Source organism: Aythya ferina (assembly GCF_964211825.1).
Source record: "Aythya ferina genome assembly, chromosome: 11".
Classification (NCBI taxonomy): Eukaryota; Metazoa; Chordata; class Aves; order Anseriformes; family Anatidae; genus Aythya; species Aythya ferina.
The window spans coordinates 17583999-17606042 of NC_140307.1; the positions used below are offsets into that span (position 1 = coordinate 17583999).

The 22044-nt window shown below is 40.1% G+C and overlaps 1 protein-coding gene across 1 annotated transcript in view; it reads left to right on the forward strand.

Moving 5' to 3' along the window:
• The first annotated feature begins 419 nt into the window (after window positions 1–419).
• ADAM10 (ADAM metallopeptidase domain 10) overlaps window positions 420–22044 on the forward strand; it is a 48486-nt gene continuing 26861 nt past the window's right edge. The window contains exons 1-2 of the mRNA XM_084532889.1: window positions 420–635; window positions 10745–10895. Coding sequence (XP_084389015.1) covers window positions 581–635; window positions 10745–10895 — 206 coding nt within the window. The 5' untranslated portion in view covers window positions 420–580. The remainder of the gene's footprint in view (window positions 636–10744; window positions 10896–22044) is intronic.

Sequence of the window (22044 nt, forward strand, 5' to 3'; positions counted from 1 at the left end):
CGAGGGGCTCGGCGGGCCGGGCACGGAGCAGGGCGGCCGAGGGGGAGCGGGGGGCGGCTCCGGCCCGCCCGGGGGTCGCGGCCGCCGCGCCTCAGGCGGGGCCCACCCGGCGCTACCCGCGGCCGCCTCCCCCTCCCCCGCCGGGGGGCGCCGCTGAGCCAGGCTCCGGCCGCCCCGCCCCGCCCCGCCCCGCCCCGCCCCTCCCGCACGCAGGGGGCGACCCCGCCCCTCCTCCGGCGGCGGTGGCGTCGGGCGGGGGCGGGCGGAGGGAGCGGGGCGGGGGCAGCCGGACAGGGCCGGGCCGGGCCGAGCGGAGCGGAGCTGAACCCGACCCGACCCAACCCGACCCACTCGGGCTGAACGGAGCCGAGCTGAGCCGGGCCGAGCCGAGCCGCCGCTGCCAGGCGATCCGCGGGCGGCAGCGCGGCGGGGGACAAAGCGGAGCGAGGCGCGGCGCTCGCCCCTCCCTCCCCATCCCGGCGCCGACCGGGGCGGATGCGCTGTGGGTAGGCGGCGGCGGCGGAGGAGGAGGAGGAGGAGGAAGAGGAGGAGGAGGCGGCGGGGCCTGGGCCCGGCGAAGATGGACCTGGCGGGGACGCTGCTCCTGCTCTGCTCCTGCGCGGCGGGCGCCGGAGGTGAGCAGCGGGCGGGGGCCGCGGCTCTCCCCGGTGCCCGTTCCCCTTCCTTGTTTCCTTCCCTTCCCTTCCCCTCCCCGGGGCGCCGCGCCTGGGCGCCAGGCCTCGGCCGCGCCGCTCCCGTGGCGGGGCCGCGCCCGGGCCCTTTCCCCGCAGCCCCGGCCCGGGACTTTCCCCGCTTCCCCCCCGCCCCGGCCCCGCCGGCCGCGCTTCCTCGGGACTTTCCTCGGCGTCCCGGCAGCCGCCTCCCCCCCCCCCCCATCCCCCCTTTCCTCGCCCCGGAGCTTCCCGGAGCCTCCCCGCCGCTGCCCGTCCCCGTGCCCGGCACCAGGAAGCGCGGCGGGGGGGGGCCCGGAGCGGCCCGGGGGGGGCCGCCCGCTGCTAGGCCGGGGGGGGGGGGGGGGCGGCAGCCGGGGGGCTCCCGGCCCGGCGAGCGCTGCCGGGGGGCTCGCGGCTGGGTGAGGGGCTCGCTTCGGCTTTGGCTTTGGCTCTTATCGCGGCCGGGCACGCCGACGCCTGGGGCTTGTCAAAGGGATCCGGCCCCAAACCGGGCCTGCTGCGCCTTGTCAAGAGGTAGCAGGCAGGAGGGAGCTGGGGCAGGGCGTGCTGGCGGCCGAGCTGAGGTCAGTGTGGTAAAAAGCAGCGGGGCACACGGCCGGAGCTCGCCCCGCGGTGTGCGAGCACGGGACACGCACACAGGGTTTCGCTCGTGACTTTTCCCTCGTGAACTCCAGGCAGTTATTAGGGCACCGCAGGGTAACGCTGTGGGCACGCTTCTCAAGGCCTTCTTGTTTTCTAAACTAAACTGTGCTGGCATGGAGCTCGTTCAAAGGGGAATTCATTGCCCAGTTGTGAGAGTTGTTGTCACGGTTTAATTTCAAGCAGGCAAGTACGCTTTCCAGCTCAAATCATGGTAACGTGCATATACTCCAGATATGTAGAAACGGGTTCATGAAATGTATCTTGGAAATTCATGATTAATTTTTTCTTTGAGAGAAAAATAGACACCTTCAACGTTACCGGCAGTAGGAAGTGCTCCTCACACTAACAGAAGTACGTGACTGCCAGTGCTTAGCAATATAGATCAGTCTCTAAACAAAGCTTTAACAGTGCTTGATAGGAACCTCGGAGCGCTGGCTGGTTCGCGTCTCAGAAATAACCTGTAAAGCTCTTTCCTCTTTTTGAAAGTCTAAACGTAATTATGAAAAAAAAAAATTAACTTTTGATTTAAAATCGCTTTTTAGTAATAGAATTATCGGTTAGCTTTTACTTACGTTTCTAGAATTTCTTACCAACTGCAAATGTTTTTGCCGAACTATAAAGTTCTTTATTTAAACGCTTATATTCTAGGAGTACAGTATTGTCTGTGGAAAACGCAACTTCATCCTTCTTAAGTGTTACTGCAAGAACAATGCAACCTGGAAACAACTGAAAAACAGAGTCTACCTGTGCTACGTTTGTGTACGGTGCCTCTTGTGCTCACTAGTTTTACAAAGATCTAGAAGCCAAATAATAATATTCTTTAAAGATGTATAGTTTTAAGCTATATACACATGAAATAGTAATAATTTTGAAAATTACATGAATTTGTATTTTATTGAATGTGCTTCTGTATGGTGACACTAAGCTTGGAACGTTTGTCTGGGATACCAGAGTAATTCTTTCAGAAGTACCTAAGGCTTTATGCCTGTGTACCCTGTCTACACTCTGTTGTGGTGTTCTTGGGGTAGTGTTAAATAATGGTAGATTAACAGAACTGATTACAACTTCAGTTCACAGTTAATAACGGATGACAAAGTCAAGATTTTTGTCTATTTTAATATTAAGATCCTACACAACTTTTATGGTTTACTTGTTTGATGGCTCATTTGAGGAGAAAACAGTTTAATGCCTAAATGAAATCTGTTTCAATTGATCGTAAATTCGTTTACATTTACATAATTAAAAAAAAAATAAACTGGAAAAGGAACATAACCAAAAGCAATCACTAGTGTTGCTGTACAGATGAAGTGTACTGCAATGCCTGTACTTTGATGCTTTATAACCCTCTGCATGGCTTATGGTTAGAACAGAAGAGTTATCAGTGATTAACTCTGATAGGACCTGATCATGCTTGGTCAGGTTCTGATATTAGATAACTTCAAGGGCTGTTCTAGAAATTTATTTCTTTACTACCAGTGAATAAATACAACCTTCCTAAAAACATGTATTCCAGCTGGTCATTTTGAATGTAGTTTCAATTACATGAGAAGAAAAGTCATGCCAATTTTCTTTTTTTCTTTTTTTCTTTTTTATTATTATTAAGAAACTGGGGAAAGGTAGAATTTACCTTAAGTAGATACACACATCTGAAGTTTCTAGCATATAGTGCCTTGAATTTTCAGACTTCCTAAAAAAAAAAAAAAAAAAAAGTGAAGTGAATCTCAGTATTTTCATCGATACCCTCAGAGTTGCTTAGTTTAGGGATCTGTTCATTGACTGATGTTATGAGTAATTTTGACATTTATAAAGCAGTCCTTAGGGGCAATATTCTCCTCAACTGTTAGGAACATGCTTCATTGAAGGTTATGGAAATGCATGCAAATGTATTAAACACTACATAATTATTATCATGTCCTTTGAGGAATGGAAATAACTGATAAAATCTGAGGGTGATTTTAAGAAGTGTGGGAATAGTATTAGAAAATACTGAAAAGAAGCAATGAGACCCCCAAAAAGTTTGGAATTAACAAGTGGTCATGCTTTGCCTAGGCTGATCAGATGCTGAACGTCATTGCAAATCTACGACAAATTGTTTCCTGGTAGAGCACACCCTTCGATGTTGTTGGACTTCTGAATTGTGTCGTAGTGGCTTGTACTGCAGGATATCAAACAACCTATTTCCCGCTGTGCATGGGAGAAATTCTGATTTTTTCTGGACACATGGGGGAGTTGTAGGAAGGTATTTATATGAGCTATCAGTATCTGAGAGATTAAATCTGCATCCTTGCTATAGATTGAGAAGAATACTACCCTTCATTAAAATGGCACTCAGCCTCTAGCACGTATCTGGGATTTAAAATTAAAACATTTAGGACTTTATACTGCTGGATGAGGCAGTGTCTGGCAAAGGTGATTATTTCAGAAGTGTACGTGGAAATTAAATAAAATCAGGTTTTTAAATAGTAACTTTGAAATACCATCACCCAGGAACCTAAGCCAGTAGTTTATCATTGCTTTTAGAAGGCTCAAGTGGTTCAGTTCTGCGCTATGGCAGAGCCACTCTCATGAGCTGCATCGTCTTGCCCTGGCCCTGAATTCCCATCTCTCATTCACCACCTCTTGACGAGCCAATTCAACCTGCAAATTTAAATGAAAGAAATGACTGCTTTCCTGCCAGACATATCACCTCAGTTGGTTTGTTGTGCAGACCCAGGCCCAGCAAGGAGGAAGAGTTGAGACTTGTGTGGGAATGGGGAGAAAGAAAGGGAGAAAAAAGAAAAGAAAAAAAAAAAAAGCAGACATCAGTTAGTCTGGTGGTGCTGTACTAACTGTGCCTTAGATGCAAGTTTCCAGTCAAGGGGAATGATCCTGACTTGGCCTTTGTTTGCATGTGTGTTTTTTTCACCAAAAACTAACGACCAAAAGAAAACATATATTTTTCATCCCAATTGGCTGTAGTGCCAGCACAAGGGAAGAGCAAAAATAGGATGAAAAGGGGTGGCAGGACCTGCCCTTCTTCCAGCAGTCACAAAAAGACAGCCTAGATTCATTCTTCAGTGAAATTCTTGTTGGGAGATAGATTTTAGGATTACTGGCTTTTGATGTGCTTCAGCACAGAAGTACTACATTTGAATGTTACCTATACTTTTCAACAAGTGTCCCGTGTAAAGGGAACGTTTTTTTTTTTAAAGAGAATTAACCAAAAATTCAAAACAGCTTGAAAAAATACAATGTTTTGATAATTTTATCTAAATTAAAATACTATTAATCATTCTCTTAAAGGTTTTTATCAAATGCTGGCACTTCAAATCTGCAAATCAGTGATGATGCTTGCAGTAAAGAGTTGTCCAGTAGCTTAGCTTGAGCACTGAACAATTTCTGATAGTCCAGCATGCTGTATTTTGTGTGTTTCTTTTCCACTAACAAACTTGAGTTGTATTTGAACTATTTGCCATTCTTGTGCAAGTCTTAATCTAAGCGTCTTAATATAAGCTTCACCTTTTAGAACAGTGCGTGCTGGATTTATCCACTTAAAGGACAGTTAAATGTTATCTTTTACCATGATACAGATACACATAATAGATGCTTGTGTTGCTAAATTTTAGTGCTGCTTATTACTAATCTTTGTGCATGTGGAGCGAGCTTCTATGTGAATTTCCTCCATGGTGTTTGCAGATACTGAGGTTAGTCTGACCAGCATATAGATCTCCAGGTTCTGCTTAAACACAGGCGTGATGTTTGTCTGCCAGTTGTCAGGAACCTCGCTCTCCCAAAAACCTCTCCAATGTGATAGAAAGCCTCAAAATGGTGTCAGCCAGCTCCCTCAGTGCTCTGGGATGCAGCCCTTCCAGTCCCATGGACTTCTGTACATCCTCATGGTTTACACATTCCCTAACGCATTTCCTCTGCTTGTCTCTCACAGACTGCAAAGATTTTGTCTAAGAAAAAGAGTTTTGACAATCTTTGAAAAAAATAAACACCGTGAATGAGCAGCAAAGCCATTTAGCCCAGACCACCAAACAGCAGTTATATATAGCTGCTCAAGGTGTGCCAAGAGGCTTACAGCTCAAATCCAGTGTTGGGTACGTTTCACCCTTTGTATGATGTGCGGAGCTTAGGTAGGAGCTGAGAGGGTGTGCCTCTGACACCCTGTGTCCAGTGCAGTAGTGGCTGTTCAGGAAGTACAATAAAGTTCTCAAAGGCTGCTGAAAAGCTCTAGACCCTCACACGCAAGATTTTTTACAGGGACTATCACCTTGGGACATCTACCTAAATGTTCTGCATAGTCCGTTTAGAGTGAGTCCCTCCTTGTATTTACTTCTAATTCCCTGAAAATAAAGCTTTGTTCTTGGAGGTTTTTTCTCTTGGGAAAAGCAACATCAAGTTTAGCAAGTCAATACATCAATCTCCTGTCAGCCTCAAAAGCCATCCCACTGCTACCCTCTGGTATCTGTATCCTGTGTTCCTGTCCTCTGCCCTAGCATTTCCCCGAAGTAAAATGGTGGCTGGTTTCACTAGGTTGCCTGGAAAGGCGTTGTGCCATCTTTGATGTTTGTTTGATGGCAACACGATACACGAAATTTGTAGAACAGCTCCCTTAAACTCCACCTGGGTGCAGGTGGTTCAGAATTCCTTACTGCAGGTTTTCTGGTTGTGTGCTTATTTTAATAGATGTCTTGAAGTCTCAATTCAAAAAACGATAGTTTTTCGATGGCAACAAAATAATCACAGTAGTTCATCCCAGTTTTAGGTCTGTGTGCTTGCAGTTGTAGGAGATTCTTGGGGTGCGAGGCTCTTGGATGCTGTGGTAGGTGTCTTCCTTTCTGACACAGACTGCTCCAGTTAGGGGAGCTGCAGCTAGCAGCTGTACCTGCCCGGTGGGCCACAAGGAAGGGCACTGAAGTGTCTGCGGGTGCGTTTGTGATGCCTCTGGCGATGATGCTGATGTGCAGCTTAAACACCGAGTCTGGCAAGAGAAGAATCTGAGACATCTTGTACCAGGTACTGCATGGGAAGTACAGTCATCTTTCCAGCTCAACAAACTTTTGCCGTCGGCATCCTATAAATTCGTACCTTACGGAAGCTGAGTTACTTATTGAGCTACCTTTGTGACGAGGAGAATCACTTTTGATTACTGGCTGGTTTTATTTAAAGGAGATCACAAATCGATTCGAGACTTTGGGCGCTACTGCAGTGTTACCATCACGTGTGTTTCTGGAAATGAAAGCTTACGCTCATTTGGAAACTTTGCTTTCAGCCCTGTCTGAAGGCCGTCTTCAGAAAGGCTCTGCAATGGCATGCGCCCTGCATGGTGGGCAGCTGCTTTGTTTTTTTTAAGAGGGGAGAGTGCTTGTGGCAAGTACTTGCCATGAGGGCCTTTAAAAGGAGGTGTGGGGTTTGGGGTTTATGTTTGCATGTTTGTTTTTAGTTTGGGGGAAAGTGTGTGTGATTGCAGAATGTGTGTAACTTTGCTTTAGCAGAAGGGCTCTCTTTGTTTTATTTTAACTTTTGCTTAGCAGAAATAACATTGTAAGGCTTTTTAGTATCAACAGTCTTTTAATCTCTCCTCACATTCGCAAACTATTCTTTATGTTACTCAGCTGAGGGCAGCCTCAGCTTTCCAGGTGACCAGGAGGCCTGGAGCAGGTGCAAAGTGTTTTGGGGCCTTTCAGGAAGCTGTTCTGCTTTAAAACCTTTTTCTAGGTGCCTGATGCTGTTTAAAAAGTACCTTGCAATGCTGAAGGAAAAAAAATAGCCTATAGTAATTTAAAGAATGTGTTAGTAGTAGTTGCCTACCACAGAAAAGTTGAAGATAATCTAACTTGTTAAATAGTCCTGTGTTGAGAGAGCACAGAAATGTGCACCTTTGCCGCATACAAACTCCTTGGTTTTGACGTTTTCAAAGAGTATTCATATCATATTCCAGACTTACATTCATTTTAAAATTAAAACTTCAGTTAATTATGCCAGCAATTGCGTAACTTATGCCAGCTAATTCTGAAGTTTTTCTCTTAACGTTGATGCTTTTGGCTCACATAGCTGGAACTGGAAGGCATGTACTGGCAGTCAGGTGAATGCATGTTGTTCAGCAGGCTGATCTAACAACTAGGCCCAGGCTAATTGTGGTACAGAAGTCTCATGTGCAAGGAGGTGTTTCTGGTTTGTGTTGTGGGAGTAAGCCGAAAGTGATAGGAGAGACATCAGACAGGGACAACATTCCTCACCCCCAGTATTCTTCATGCTGGTTGGTGAAACTTTGGCTTTGTAGAGTTTCTTATTGGGATTAGAACTGATGTAAACATGCTTAAATAACAAATTCTGTGAATGGCAAAGGCACTTAAGAAGCCTCTGGTAAACAAGATGAGGATGGACTTTTGAGACTAAGAGTAAGATATGTAGGCCTTCAGTACCGGGAGGAAATTTGAGTGGAGTTTATCTGCAGTATATCATTACTTGAATTTTAAAGAGAGATGGCCGTATCATGTTGTGCACGTTCCTATTAAATGCAAGTGACGCATTTGGAAGTGTTCATTTATTTGGTCGTCTTCTGTATCACTCTGAGGTGCGTGGAAATCAGACATTCTAATCCCTTGAAAAGGAATAGAGATGCTGAGAAATTCATTGTATTAATTTAAAGAAGACCTCGTGGTAATAAATACAGGAAAAGGTAAATTTATATTTTGCTTACAAAATTCTGCTATTAGTACAAGAACTTTTCCTTGTGTAAATATAACTATTTGTACCATATTACTGAGGCAAAGTTTTGGGATACGCTTCTTTCCCTGAGCATGCCTGGGCCTTGTCAGTATACGTATCTGAAGGGAAATACTGCATGGAATCTCTGAGAATTCTCTCTTTGAGGTTTATCTGACATTAACTGATTATGAGATGTACTGTGTTATATGGAATTAATGGTTCTGGAGCAAATCGGGGGTTTGACTCTTCATGTGATCTCTCAGATGCTGTACTTCATTTCTTCAGGAAAAAGAAAAAAAAGAAAAAAGATCAAGTGTAAGGTTCCTGAATCAAGCATAAACTAAAGAATTGCTGTTTTTCCTGAAGCAGGAGGTTAAGGAAGGAAGGCTTTGAAGCTAGGTGGGGAGCCAGGAACAATGGCACAAATGCATACATGCAACTAAGAACAACATTCAGTGACTAAAGTAAATACCACAGAAAATGGGAGGGGAAGAAAAAAAAAAAAGAGAGAGGAAAAGAAAAAAAAAAATACAACCCTAAAGCAGAAACTGGTGCATAATGTTATTCTATTGATTTTTGGTTGCCCAAACTTCAGAACATAGTAGTAGATACTGCTATACCAATGTAGATGCTATGATATTTAAACAAATGCTATACTTTCCATTCAGGAAAAGTTTAAAGATTACTGATTAATCCTGGAAGTGAAAAAATAGCAACTTACAAGTTCTATGTTCTAATTTTATATTGTAGTTAAGACTGCGTTTTTATACTGTAGCTTTCAATAGACAATTCAGGTTTATGTCAGCTCAATCTCTTCATAAATGAAGTTGTCGACAACTGAAATTGTGTCCTTTTTGTGAAAGGTGATGTGCTATGACTAGTAAAAACGATGACCGTGCATTTACTGTACTCACTTTATGTTTGTAGCACCACATTACATCTCAGTGCATTGAAAGGACAGAACTGCTTTGTTTCAATAAAAACAAATAGTTCAGCAAAACACCTTCTAAAGTTTTAGAATATGCTTTAGCAAAAGAAAGAACTTGCATAGAAATTTTTACTGAACATGAACAGTTCTAAAACGTTCCTTCTAGAAATAAATTTGGCAATGTATTGTTACAGATTGCATAAAAAAATACTTCTGCATGATAACTGCAGGCTTACCTTTGAGTGCCGTGATCCACAAAGTAGTTTCTGTAATGAATTGTTGATTTGTTCTTCAGAAACAGTTGCTTCTGTGGAGTTACAAGAGAAAAGCTGGTGTTACGTTAGTTGTATAAAGTATATAGAAGGATACTGAAGCCTTTGTTTCAAACGGGGAGAATGCTTACATGCTAACTACTGATAAAAGTTATAGATCAAAACATACAACTAGGCTTTGAATGTTTGAAACAATATATGTTGCTTGATACCTTAACTCTTTCCAGGCTTCAGTGTTTAGTATATCAAGAAATAGGATACAATGTGGGTCACATATAATCTGGCTTTGAAACCAGACCCACTGAAGCGATCTTGCTGTTGACTGTAGTAGATTCTAGATGTAGGTATCTAAGTAACTTCTTATGATTGGATATTTTAATTACTGAAAGTGTTTAAAAATATTTTCAGAAAGCATGTAAAAACAACAAAAAGAAATCCTATGTGCATACCTCTGTTGTAAAGCCACAGTGATCTACTTTTTTTTTTCTTTTTTTTTTTTTTTTTTTTTTTCCCACATTATATTCTATTGTTTGAATTTTAACTTTCGTTTTGGTCTCTGACCACATTTAATGAATCACCTCTCAGCTCCTTCCCCAAGTCTGTGTTTACTTTTGGCAAGCAATGCAATATTTTCCATGTGTGGTGTTTTAGAGCAGGCCTTTGATATGGAAGTGCAGTCAAGTGTTGTTCTTGTGAAGAGAAGCACAGCCGGATGTGCAGCAGCAGGGGATGGAGGCTTTGGTTGTTGTTGGGATATGAAAGTACACTTCACATTGAATACATGCTGTACTGTCAATTTACTGTGCATACAGTTCTGTGATTGCATGGGCTATGTTAACTAATAAGATCGTAAAATCATTTAGGTTGGAAAAGACCTCTAAGATCATCAAGTCCAACCATGAACCTATCTTAAAAAGAAGTATCCAAAATACACTCAACTCAATGTGCGTCTTTGGTGATGGCATCTTTAACACAACTCTTCCAGTTGATAGAATGTTCCATGTAATACACAACATATTGCTAGATGGCATGATTTGCTCTTAGTTTTCCTGGTTATCTGGCATCTAGAATATAAACCTGAGCAGGTGTTTCAGTGCTGTGAGAGTAGAGTGAAAACAGAAGTATGATTCTTTTAGGGAACCAGAAGAAAGAGGCTAAGCTGTTAACACTACTCATGTCTGGATCAGGAGTGAGTTTCTGAGACGTGTCTCAAGCATTCCCAATGTAGTTTGCATTGTTGGAGTAGTTTTGATTGAAATTAATGTGGAAGATGCCCTTCAAGGTCCATCTGTTGTACTCCAGCTGCAAGTGTGCATTCAGTCTGTGGGACCACAGTAGAATGAATGTGAGGTATACAAGGGGGTCAAAAAGAAAACCAAAATGTATGTTGTGTGTGGGAGTCAGGTTCTCATTGTCACCATTTTGCTCCACAGATGTGTCAAGCTTTGTAATATGGTTGTTATCTTAATAATTTCTCAGACATGCTAAACTTTCCTTGTTTCTCTTTTCAGGCCAGTATGGAAATCCTCTAAATAAATACATTAGACATTATGAAGGATTGTCTTATGATATGGATTTGTTACACCAAAAACACCAGCGTGCCAAAAGAGCAGTATCGCACGAAGATCAGTTCTTGCGCCTAGATTTTCATGCTCATGGAAGGTTAGTGGTATTTTAAACATGTACTTGTTTTTAAATATTTTAGTCTTTTTTTTTTTTTTTTTTTAATATAAATGGTGAAATAAAGTCACTAGGTTTTTAACTAGAATATACTAAAATGTAATGTTTGCAGTTTCTATGGAGTGTTTGCTCTGGTTTCCAGTATAAATGTGAAATTGTTACTTGTAATCACTCATTCAAACTTCTGGTGGTAACTGTTAATGTACTTCAAAGGTTAAACAGAGACATATTGGGAACAGAGTGGCACATGATTCTGAGCTGCTAGTGCAGCCTTGGCATGTTGGTTTGCAAAAAAGATGCCAAACCTTGCCTAAGCAAATTTAATTAAAGAAAAGTACACTTTCAAATTGCATTTGAAACTACAAAATTGGCCCCCAAAGTGTTGTTTGATGCGTAGTAAAATGGCATTTGTTTTCTGTGCAGCTGTGGAATTTAGCAGTTATTTGACATGGGAAAAACATGATTGCTGCTACAAGATTTGCTTGGCTTTATATTTAACTTCTGACTGAAACTTCTCAGGTAGAGAAGTTAGATATCCAGTGTGAGCAGCTGAAGTATAATATGAAGATGTTATCTAGGCAATTCTGAAATAGAGAGATCTTCCTTTTTTTTTCTTTCTTTTTTTTTTTTTTCTTTTTTATAATTAAGAAGGAAGTGAAAGTATGTTAAAATATTTGTCTGTATCTTTGTTTTTGTGTAAACTCTATCCCATGTAGCACCACTGTCTTAACATTTTTTTTTAAGGAATATGTAATGCCCTTGGTTGTTTAGTGATTTAAAACAAAATTTAAGTAATTAGCACTTGCTAAATAATTGCTGTCCATATCTAGAAACATAGGAAGCTTGACAGAGAAAAGGTAAAACCAGGTCTTCCAAGTCCATGTTTGGAGTGTTTGTTTCTTCTGTGCCAGCAAGTAATTTCTTCAGGGAATGAAGTGTTGCTACAGGAGGTGTATGTTGTAATGACTGAATTTTAGTGCATGTTCCCAAAAGGTTAGCGTTAGCATTGTATTTGCAACTGCTGTAGAACAGTAACCAAAAACCTAAATTCCTGTCCTTAAGACCACATCTTAGGGTGTGATTTTAGTCCAAGAAATTTTATTATTTAAAGGAGAGTCACACTGCTGCTGTCTCTGCTTTAGCTTCACAGGCAATCATTAGTCTTTGCTATTAAATTGTTCTTATAAACAAAACTGCAGAGTAGAATATTGCAAAGGCTCCTCATAATGTAAACCTCTCTACTTTGTAATTAAATCTCCAAAGAAGTTACAAGACAGTGAAGTTCCATTGTAATGCTGCCACTCTTAAATTAACCATCAGCCAGCTGTTTAGGCTTACCAAAGTGGGGAACAGGCCTGACAGCATTCCCAGCATCTTCTGTGTGCTAGTACAAGTAGTCTTAGAACTATGCAAGGAATAGTATCTGGGAACTGATCGAGCTGAAAATGATTTGGCAAAAAAAAGATTGATATGACTTGAAAGGGTAATGCAGGGAGGATCAGACTTGTTCTTGCTGGGAGCAGTCCACATTTCTGTCTGCTTGAGCAGGTTCATCTTGTCGTTGGTAAAGACTCCATAATACTCTTTGTAAAACAAAGCTCCTGGCGTAGCCTGTGCATTCCCTCTGTGATAATAAGGTGGGCTGAAAATCCTCAAAAGAAGTTAACAGTACTGGCAATAACGAGGTCTAAAAATTCTTTTCTTTCACTTTCAGGATCTTAGTTTCACCTGGCCATAGTCGAGCAGGTCTAAAAAGATTTTGAGAACAGCTACTGTTACTCATGAAGGAAGCGGTTGATACTTATTTTTATATGTGGAACTGTTTCTAAGTCCCTGTGCTCTGAGGGATAAATTTTCCATTAACGGAGGAAGCTGAATGGAAATATAATGTAAGGGAAACCAGTCTATATATCAGGATTTTGGTAGTTTCCTGTGATACATGCAACACTTCCTGCCAAAGAGAGAATAGTTGCCAAGATATAAACTTAGTCCACAAAGTCCTGCTAATGAATTTGAATGTGTTCTTAAAAATTGTTTTCATTTTTCTTTAAAAGTGAATTAGGAAAGATCAAATGAATTGTGTTTTAATCTGTACAGTATGTTTAGTAACTTTTGAAGAAAGTATAATGACAGTTTGGAAAAAAGTGTGAAGAGGATTGCCGCCTTTTTGTAATTGGAATTGGCGTATTGTGACAAACTATTTAAGTGATGTGTATCATCATGACAACATTAAAACCTTTATATCAGATATTCTAATTAGTTTGCAATAAGGTAGAAAAACACTTGTGCAAAATACTTGAACCATTTTGATTTAGCCCATAGACTCTCAAAGTGTATTTTTATTTTAATACAGCCAGTGAAACTTTAAAGCATTCAGTCAGCATGAGGCTTGAGCTTCTGAAAACTCAACCTTATTTTTTTTTTTAATTTTATACTAAATAGTTCTTTAAGACTTTGGGCAGGTACAGTGATCTATTGGCATACAACCAGAGCACTTCTGAGACCTCAGGGTGAAGTATTTGTATGAAAAATCTTTGCTCTCTGAAACTTTGTTAGAGTACAGTCTAGAAAAATTATTAATTATCTAATTTACTAATGCTGTCCAACCTGCATCTAGTTAACTTAATAAAGATAGTAAACAGCTATTACCTATGTCAGTACCCTGATGCTAATCTCTGTTTTGAGTTGGCTTCTGAAGAACTGCTTATCTTATGTGGACAGGAAACAGTGAAGAAACTGCCCTAGTATCTACAGCAGTTTACTGCTGGAAATAGCAAATGGAGCTAGCTGCGCCACAATGGCTTTTATGCTGCATTTGAACTTTGTAAGCCTAATTTTCCCATTTGGGCTAGAAGGGCCTGTTGGTCACACTGCTGGTCAGGATAGGGAAGTGATTTGGCTGTGTGTTTATCAGCCTGCCTAATTACTCATTCAATTCACTGTGTAAGCAAACTTGTTGTTGTCAAAAAAATGGGTGCAGAAATAAGCAGATGTGATAAGAGGGATGATGCAACACTACTTTTCTCAGTGGCAGTGCTGATGTATGCCAGAATAGTATTCAGCAAACTTAAGGGTTTGTTGTCCAGAAAATGGTTGGCAGCTACAAGTATCCTCTGATTGTAGAAGTTGCATCTGTTCTTTTTCAGGTTTAAGTAGACTGTTCAGGTTTAAGAGCTCTACTTCGCAGGACTGTTTTGAAAAAGATAAAAGAGAAATAATACCAAGTGACTGCGTAACCATGGCCTTAGGAACTGTTTAATAACGTGAAATAGATACTGTAGTGATAGAACTAAACCCACAGCTATCATTCTTCACAGCAGGCTACGTAGTTCTGCAAATGGGTGTATATCACACCATTGTTTGAGAAACCCCGCCTTATTTAATCTTCATCTGAAAGTTAAATGTTACACAGTAAGTCTGTTAAGAACACATTTTTCAAACTTCTTGTTGTTGGGTGATCTAAAATACAACTTGCTATGTCAGGTTGAATGCCTGTATTAAAACATACCGACCACTATCCAATGCTAAAACACTAGCTTAATAGGTAACTTAAGATCGCTGAAAGTAAGCTACAAATTCTTTTGAATCATAACCCACGTAGTTTAGATGAGTTGATGTTGTTGCTTCACCAGTGGTGCAGAATGTGCTTATTTCTAAAAGGCTTGAAATAAGAAGGAATTTGAAGTTAAAAACAATATAGTTAGGAATCATACTATATCAAAGGTGACATTTTATAGTCAATGTTTTAGTGTGAGTTAATTTAAGGTATCCTTTGAGCACTGGCAGGATTCACACAAAATTAATGAATGCATGGCATTTCTATTAACCAATTAAGTTCCTGTTATGTTTTAGCTTTTAAAAGAAAGCACCCAAATGGGATGGATCATAGAAGAGCAATGCCTGTGGTGCCAGGATGAGATACAGTGAAGTAGTTTAATGTGATATAACTTTATTTTGCGTGTCAAGGTAATGTCAGCAATTTTGAGAATGCAGTTCTTCGCTGAAATTGACGTAGTATTTTATACTTGGCTCGGCTTACTAAACCATAAAATGTGTGCTCATTTGCATACTGAGCACAACCCTTCTCATGCAGAGAAGTTTGAAAGTTTTCTTTACTATATCAGTATAGATGTTTGCAATATACCAATTGCAGAATATCTTAAATTGAGCTCCCATCAACTGCAGAATGTCAAACATATGCTGGATGCTTCTCTATTAGGGATTCCATTTTCAGGACAGAACTTCAAAAACTTGCCTGTCCTCTGGTGATCTCTGAACTTAGAAACTGGGAATTGCTGAGAGCCTGATACATTCAGAGCAATAAAGGAACTACAGCTATGTAGTGTTTAACTGTACTCTCAGTCGTTTTACATAATGCTTTCCTAATAACTTATGCTTTCTAATTTTTTCCTAATTTGTCCTCTTAATAACCAGTCCACACCCATGTTCACTCTTTCACCTGGATTAGTTGATGACTCTTGCTTGGTAAAGTTGCCTCTGCTACTTCAGTGAGTGAACAAGTAGAATTTTTCAAGAGGCATTCGAACCCATAACACCTTACTACTAAATTAAAGGTACACCAAGAGCTTCCTTCAGATCTTTTGCAATTTAACGACCATTTTTCTTAGGTTTTTACTTAAAATTGCAATTAAAAAAAAATCTGTAAGTTAAGTTCCAACATTGTTGCTGTTGGAACATATAGCCTCTTTGTAAGCAGTACAAATGAAAAGACCTTTCATATGGTTATGCTTGTGAACACTTTAAATTATTCACTTCTTTGATATTGGTAGATTGTTTCTATAAAACCTGAGATAGCTGAACAATATGGGCTTTAGGAATAAAAGTGCTTCTCTGTGTTTTAATTTGGGCTTACAAGTCATGCAGCTAAACCCATCCCAACATCTTCAAATCTTAAAAACTAGCTCAAAATAGGAAAAAAATGACATAAAGACTATAAGGTTTTATGTCAGTTGTTGCAACTGCATTAACCTGATCCTCAGCCTTCACCTTATGCAGCTTGTCTGGACTCAAAAGTACTTCTGCTCTGGCATCTGCTGACTATCATTTCAGATTTCAGAACACTGCATAAATGCTTGGGGAGGCTTGCTGTATGCTATGAGCTATGCAGCATTTCTGGTGCAGTTGTGAATGGCAGGAGTGGAGCACAATTTCAATCTTCCTTCCAAGTGTTAATTTTTACATGTATATTCTTGGCTCTGTAATTCGTAACCCATTTTATTGCCCTCACTATTCAGAGCTGTTAATTGTTTGTGTTTAGGACAGTTGTTGACTGAACAGATTATAAAGAGGCAAGGAGGCTACCCACAAGGAAGTCACATCTGATTTCTTGAATCTCAAAAGTGACGTTCTGAGATGCTGTCGGAAATGGCCTGCAGTAACTGAGCTAGATTCTCTTGGATTAAAGAAGACTGTTTTGTCATCTGCTGGCTTTTATTTCACATTAGCCATTCTTTTTATAGCTTTTAATTTATTTTGAAGTACTCCTGTAATTTTGCATACGATATAACTCATGAAATTAGTCTTCTACTTTCTTCGAGTCTGGTAATGAAAAGCATATTCTTAGTTACTGGGCTAATCTAAAAATTTACATTGTGTCTTTGTTTTCCAGTTCCATGTGTACTTAAAATCCCAACTAAACAGACTAATTTCTTAAGTAAGCTGTTTTAGTGGTCATCCAATAGGGCTGGCTGGCTTCTGCGATTTATTTATTTGTTTGTTTGTTTGCTTGTTTCCAAGATTCTCCTCCTACAATTCATTTTAGGCTGTCCTGAATTAAAAAGCAAAACCAACCCCAAACTGCAGCATTTTCAGCATTATTCAACGCTCTGTAGCCATTCTTTCATTATCCTGTATCTATTATCACTTCTTTTAAGTTAAATAACTTTTAAAATATCTTCCTAGTCAAGAGACCAATGAATTAGGTCTCCCTGTTTACATCCATTTTGTTGAAAAATACCTGTAGGCTAAAGATTTGTCTTACAGAGATTTGATAAGCAAGAACCTAAGTTCTTACTTATTCATGGCTTAATCTGTTTTCACTGATACTAATAAAAAAAAAAAAAAAGAAAAAAAGAAAAGGGTTGATCTGTGGGTTAAATGTCTTGCGTTTTATGGGTTTAAATACAGTACCTTGGAGTTTGTTTAGCACTTAGGGAAAAAAAATTATTTAGCATTTCAGTCAAGTTCTCCTGGAAAACCCAAGTCTCACTCTAATGTCTCTTGGCATCAAGGTGAGCCTGCCCGGCTGCGGCGCAGAGCTTCCCGGAGTGTGAAGGCGTTAGAACTCTTTGGCCAGCAAGCTTTGGTGTACGTAGCCAAATGAAAAGCGATAGGCTTAAATGAAAGTGCTTAGGGAATGTGTTTTCTATCTACTCATGCCATGCTACCAGCTAGCAGATTTATCCTGATGTCTTTCTTTGTTTCACTAAGAAAACTTCTTTATAAACTGGTTTCTTAGTTTGAATTCATGGAGTAGCTAACATTTTTCTTCACCTGTTTTTTTGGGTTTTGTTTTGCTTTTTTTTTTTTCCCTCACCTGTTTTTGAAATCTGTTAGAACCTGGCACATATTCAAACCTTATGTAAATACAGATGGGAAGGTTGTTTTGGATGAACAGGAAACCAAGTGGCATAGAGCTTGTACTTTAACTCTCCTAACTAAAAGTTTGTACTGAAAGGAAAAAAAAAAAAATCAGCCCTGGATAAAGATTATCTGCTCTTAAAATCTGAGCACTGTACTCTTGAGGACAGAGAAATGCTTGACCTACTTTCTAGGAGTGTACACTGGACAACATGCAGCTACTTGTTAGTCTACTTGGATGGTTTCTGCTATCGGAGCCAGCTGATGTGTTTACAGCTCGGTATATGAAGAATAATCAGTGGCACGTTGTTTAAGGTGAAGGCTGCCTCCTCAGTTATGTGCTCGTAGAATAACGAGCTTGGCAGGTCTGACTTCTGAAGGTCAGGAAAGAAGTCTCTGAGCAATTAGAAAAGCCACTGTAGGGGTGTCAACAGCAAACAAACATGAGCTGCAAGCATTCTAGTTGGGATTGCTCAGTGCACTGATGCTATCGAGATGGGTTTTTATGTGAATACCTACTAGAGGCTGATATTGTCTACCTGCATCTAAGTAGTCAATAGAAAGAATGCTAAACCTGGAGACCCTGTCACCTGCTGTTTCAAAGATGCATTTTCTTTAGTGCAGATAGATGGACCTTGGGAATTGTCGGTTACATGCTGATGGATAGTGTTTGTAAGAACAGCGTAAAGTAATAATGTCCCTAAGTGTGGATTTCACCTGTAAGTAGTTTAAACCCACTATTCAGTTGTTAAGCTGTCTCCTATTTCTTACAGTTCAGGGTTGGAATGAGTTGAACAGCGTGTAGGTGTTGAACTTAGATTTTGTGATGCCTCATGTGGAGGGCAGGTAGAAAGAGGGGCTTGAATTATTTTCAGCAATAGACTCTTTCAGTTTCTCAGAGATCTTTGAATTCTTAAATGGGAAAAAGTAAGGGTAAAAGACTTGCACCTCAAGCAGAGTAGTATCTTCTGGATCCTGCCTTGTGAGGAGACTCACAGAAACACATCTGCAAAGATTTGTTGTGTATCTGATTCCTACCAAGAAGTAGAATATGAACCTAAATCGTCTTTCCTTGTCACGCTGCATATTGCTGCAAGCCCATAACCTTCTGTTTCCTTTTCTCAGGCACTTTTTCCAACTGTGGAGTAACTCCTCCATCTTCCTCTTTTCATATATATTTTTTTATTTAACAATCTCCTCTGGTCCCTGAGTGATTTTGCACCCTTAGCCTGCCACTGGTTGCTAATGGGAATCTGGTGGAGGAAAAATAGGAAAGAAAAAGCACTGAGTACCGTTTCTGCATGCTACTGATAGTATCTTTCTCTGCAGACTTTGTCAGTATCCTAATGTTTTGAATGCTTCATCATGGCCCTAGACTCGTACTGAAAAGAAATGGAATAATAGATTAAACATTAATTCTTGCGTTTGCACCTTTAATGTTCTATTTGTCCTGTGCTGTCAGCATATGCACACAGCTTTTTGTTTAAAACTGCTTGCTCTGTGATTAGAGCACGAGATTCAAATAACCGGAGCCCATGGGAAACCAGTGGTTTTTTAACTAAACATGTCACTATCACCTATTTTTCTTCAATTATCACCAGGTTGCTGCATTATGTATTTGCAAGTCCCTGAGGTAAACTATGGTAAAATCAAAATCTACATCTTGATAGTCTTTAGGGTACTGCTGTTAATGAGCAAGGCATGGGAAAATGTATTTTTAAACAAAGCTGACTATATAACAATGTGTACAGTTTTACTAAAAATTCTGGCTTCGGTCAAATGAGCAGCCACACAGTAACTAAATGCAGTTGCCAGGTATGTGTAAGACAGAAGCAGCAATCAGTAAGCAAGGTCAAATCTTGGTCTTAATTGATTTATGCCTATTCTAGACACTCCTGCTGCTGAGAAATGTCTTACGCAAGTTAGTAAGTGTGAAAATAAAATGAGCATTATTTTTCTGGAAATAATTACCTTCTGCCTGGTGTGTAATTAGCCTAGGAAATAGCTTAGTCTATACTGCTACAGGTGCTAGCGCAGAGAACTCTACATGCTGCAGATATGGTAATTACAAAACAAAAACAACTTTGAAGCTTCTTGCTTATTCCATTGTGGCTGGGTTTAGAAACCATATCCATGAGTGACACAGAAAAATCAGTTGCTCTTCTCTGGAGTCTTCTGTCCTCAGAACAATTCATGATGTTACTGGATCTAACTCAGGAAAGAAAACCAAGATGCGTTCTCTTCCATATAATTTCGAGAGGGATAGAGTCTAGTGTATAGTCCCTTTAAGAAAGGGGAAGAAATACTTACTTAGAAGAAATCTATAGTAGATGTTAGGCCATCTTCTATATCAGGTGAGACACCAAAATGGATTTTCTGTAGGGTCTTTGGAAATTTCTTACTGACAATTCAGATGCATTACTGAAGTTGGTGGCTGCATTCTTAATTCTCTCTTTGTAAAGTGGGATGAGCTGGATTTTTTGGGGTCCCTGCCAGCCATGCATTTGTTTGGTGCAGCCATTACAATTTGGAGTTTCCCCAGCTATAAGCTGTCATCTTTCAGTGCAATTAATTTCAGTGACACTCGTAAGAAGCGCATTAACATGTCTCTGCATAGCCATAAAAATTGAATTTACTTTTCCTATTATAGCTTTCATGTAATACACGGAGTTTTATGATTATTGTTGTTTAAAGTTTGGTAATCTGTTAAAGTTGTTAACTCTTGGAAGTAGAGATTAATTGGTAGTTTATTTTTCTTTCCCTGACTGCTTATCTTCTCCCTCCATTTTTGATGGGGAAGAACTAAGGGAAGAGTAGTCGTTTCATTTTCAGAATGAGAAGGGTCAGCAGTCCAGACAGATAATCCTGTTACCATCAAGCATGTTTGAATGACCAAGAGAAGACCTATTTAAAAATAGCTCTGAAGTGTTCAGGTTATCTAATAGTTTGGCTAAATTAAGAAATCAAATGGTTGAGAATTGTCCACATGAAACACATCTGCATTATTTTGTACTTGAAAAAGTTCTCTAATCCTGCAAAGAGAGCTAATTATATTAATAATCAGATAACTGGCAGCATAACAGACTTAGCATTTGAGTTAAAATTTAGTGTTGTGTACCAATGCCAAAAGGAAGAAAAAAGAAGAAATGAAAAGGAAAATAAATAAACAAATAAAGGCTTCCTAGTTTTAAACCAGTGAAACTGTATTTAATACATCTAACTTCTAACAGCCCATGTTGAAGTGACTGCGTAATAGTGATGGGAAGGGGATGCCACCCAGGAGGAAGAACAATTTCCAGCTTCTATAAACTGTGCTCAGCTTCCCCTGGCCCCTCCAAAGGGGAAGGTAGTGCAGGCCATCTACTCAAAACTGACCCTAACGCATGGTTACAGGATGGTCAGCAGTGGTAGTTCAGGAGTGCAACACAAAACATTATACTAATTTGTAAGATGTTTACTTAGGTGACTTGGTGACTGAGGAGAGGATAGCTTGGATGACTTCCAATCGAGGCCTAAGGCTTGTTCGTCTATCTACTTTGTTATTTCAGGCTCAAATTGATAAATGATTCACTTTGTTCTATGGTAAAGTCCAAATTTTTCCTGCTCCACTTACATATACAGGAGTTAACATGTAAGAAGTATTACGTTGTGTTATAAGGTGTATTTCAAACCTACAGAGAAGTTCTTGATGCGATTGGCTATTAGAAATAACAGTTTCTCCAGTGTCTTTTTAACTGAGATTTTTCTAGTGGTATTCATATAAGTTTAATTGCAAAATAATTGCTTGAGAAATTTAATTGTTTGAGAAAAATAATTTTCTGAGCAAATATAATTTTTTGTCTGTTTTTTTTTTTTTTTTTCTGGAAGTTTACTTTCTTCACCAGAAAAACAAACAAACATACAAAACAAAACAAAACAAAACAAAAAAAAACCCACAACATAATTTTAGCCATATTAGATGTTCTTGGTGTGAGATTAGGAGAAATTTTGGCTCACCACAGACAAAAATATAGAATTATTACAGTAAGAAGTCTTTATCATATGTTAGACGTGGGAGGAGAGCTGCTCTAAAGTACTGAGGGTCTCTGCTCATTTAACTTCAGTTCAGATGTACTTGGAGAGAGTCTGATCCATCGTCAGTAACTGCGGGGAGCTTGGCCACAGGGGAAATTCAAACTGAAGTTCAAATCTTTCTAACACACAGAGCACAGTATTACAAAGTGAGTACTTCTTCAAGTACTTGAGTGAAAATCCTTAAGTTCTTATCATTCCTGGTCTTACTTTTTTCTGCCTGTTCATTTCCAACTTCCTTGCAGAAAAGCCACACAAAATAGTGTCGTGTCATCCACCCATAATGTCTTGTATAATTTTGGATAGGGTGCTTTCCTGCGATGCTCATTCATGTTATTTCATCATCATCATTATCCTGTTATGAAAAGACAGCTTTTTAGAGCTAGTAAAGATGCTAACAGAAAGGGGAAGAACTCTGACTGCATCTGCCCATGACAGTGTCAGTACTACTAGCTTTTGT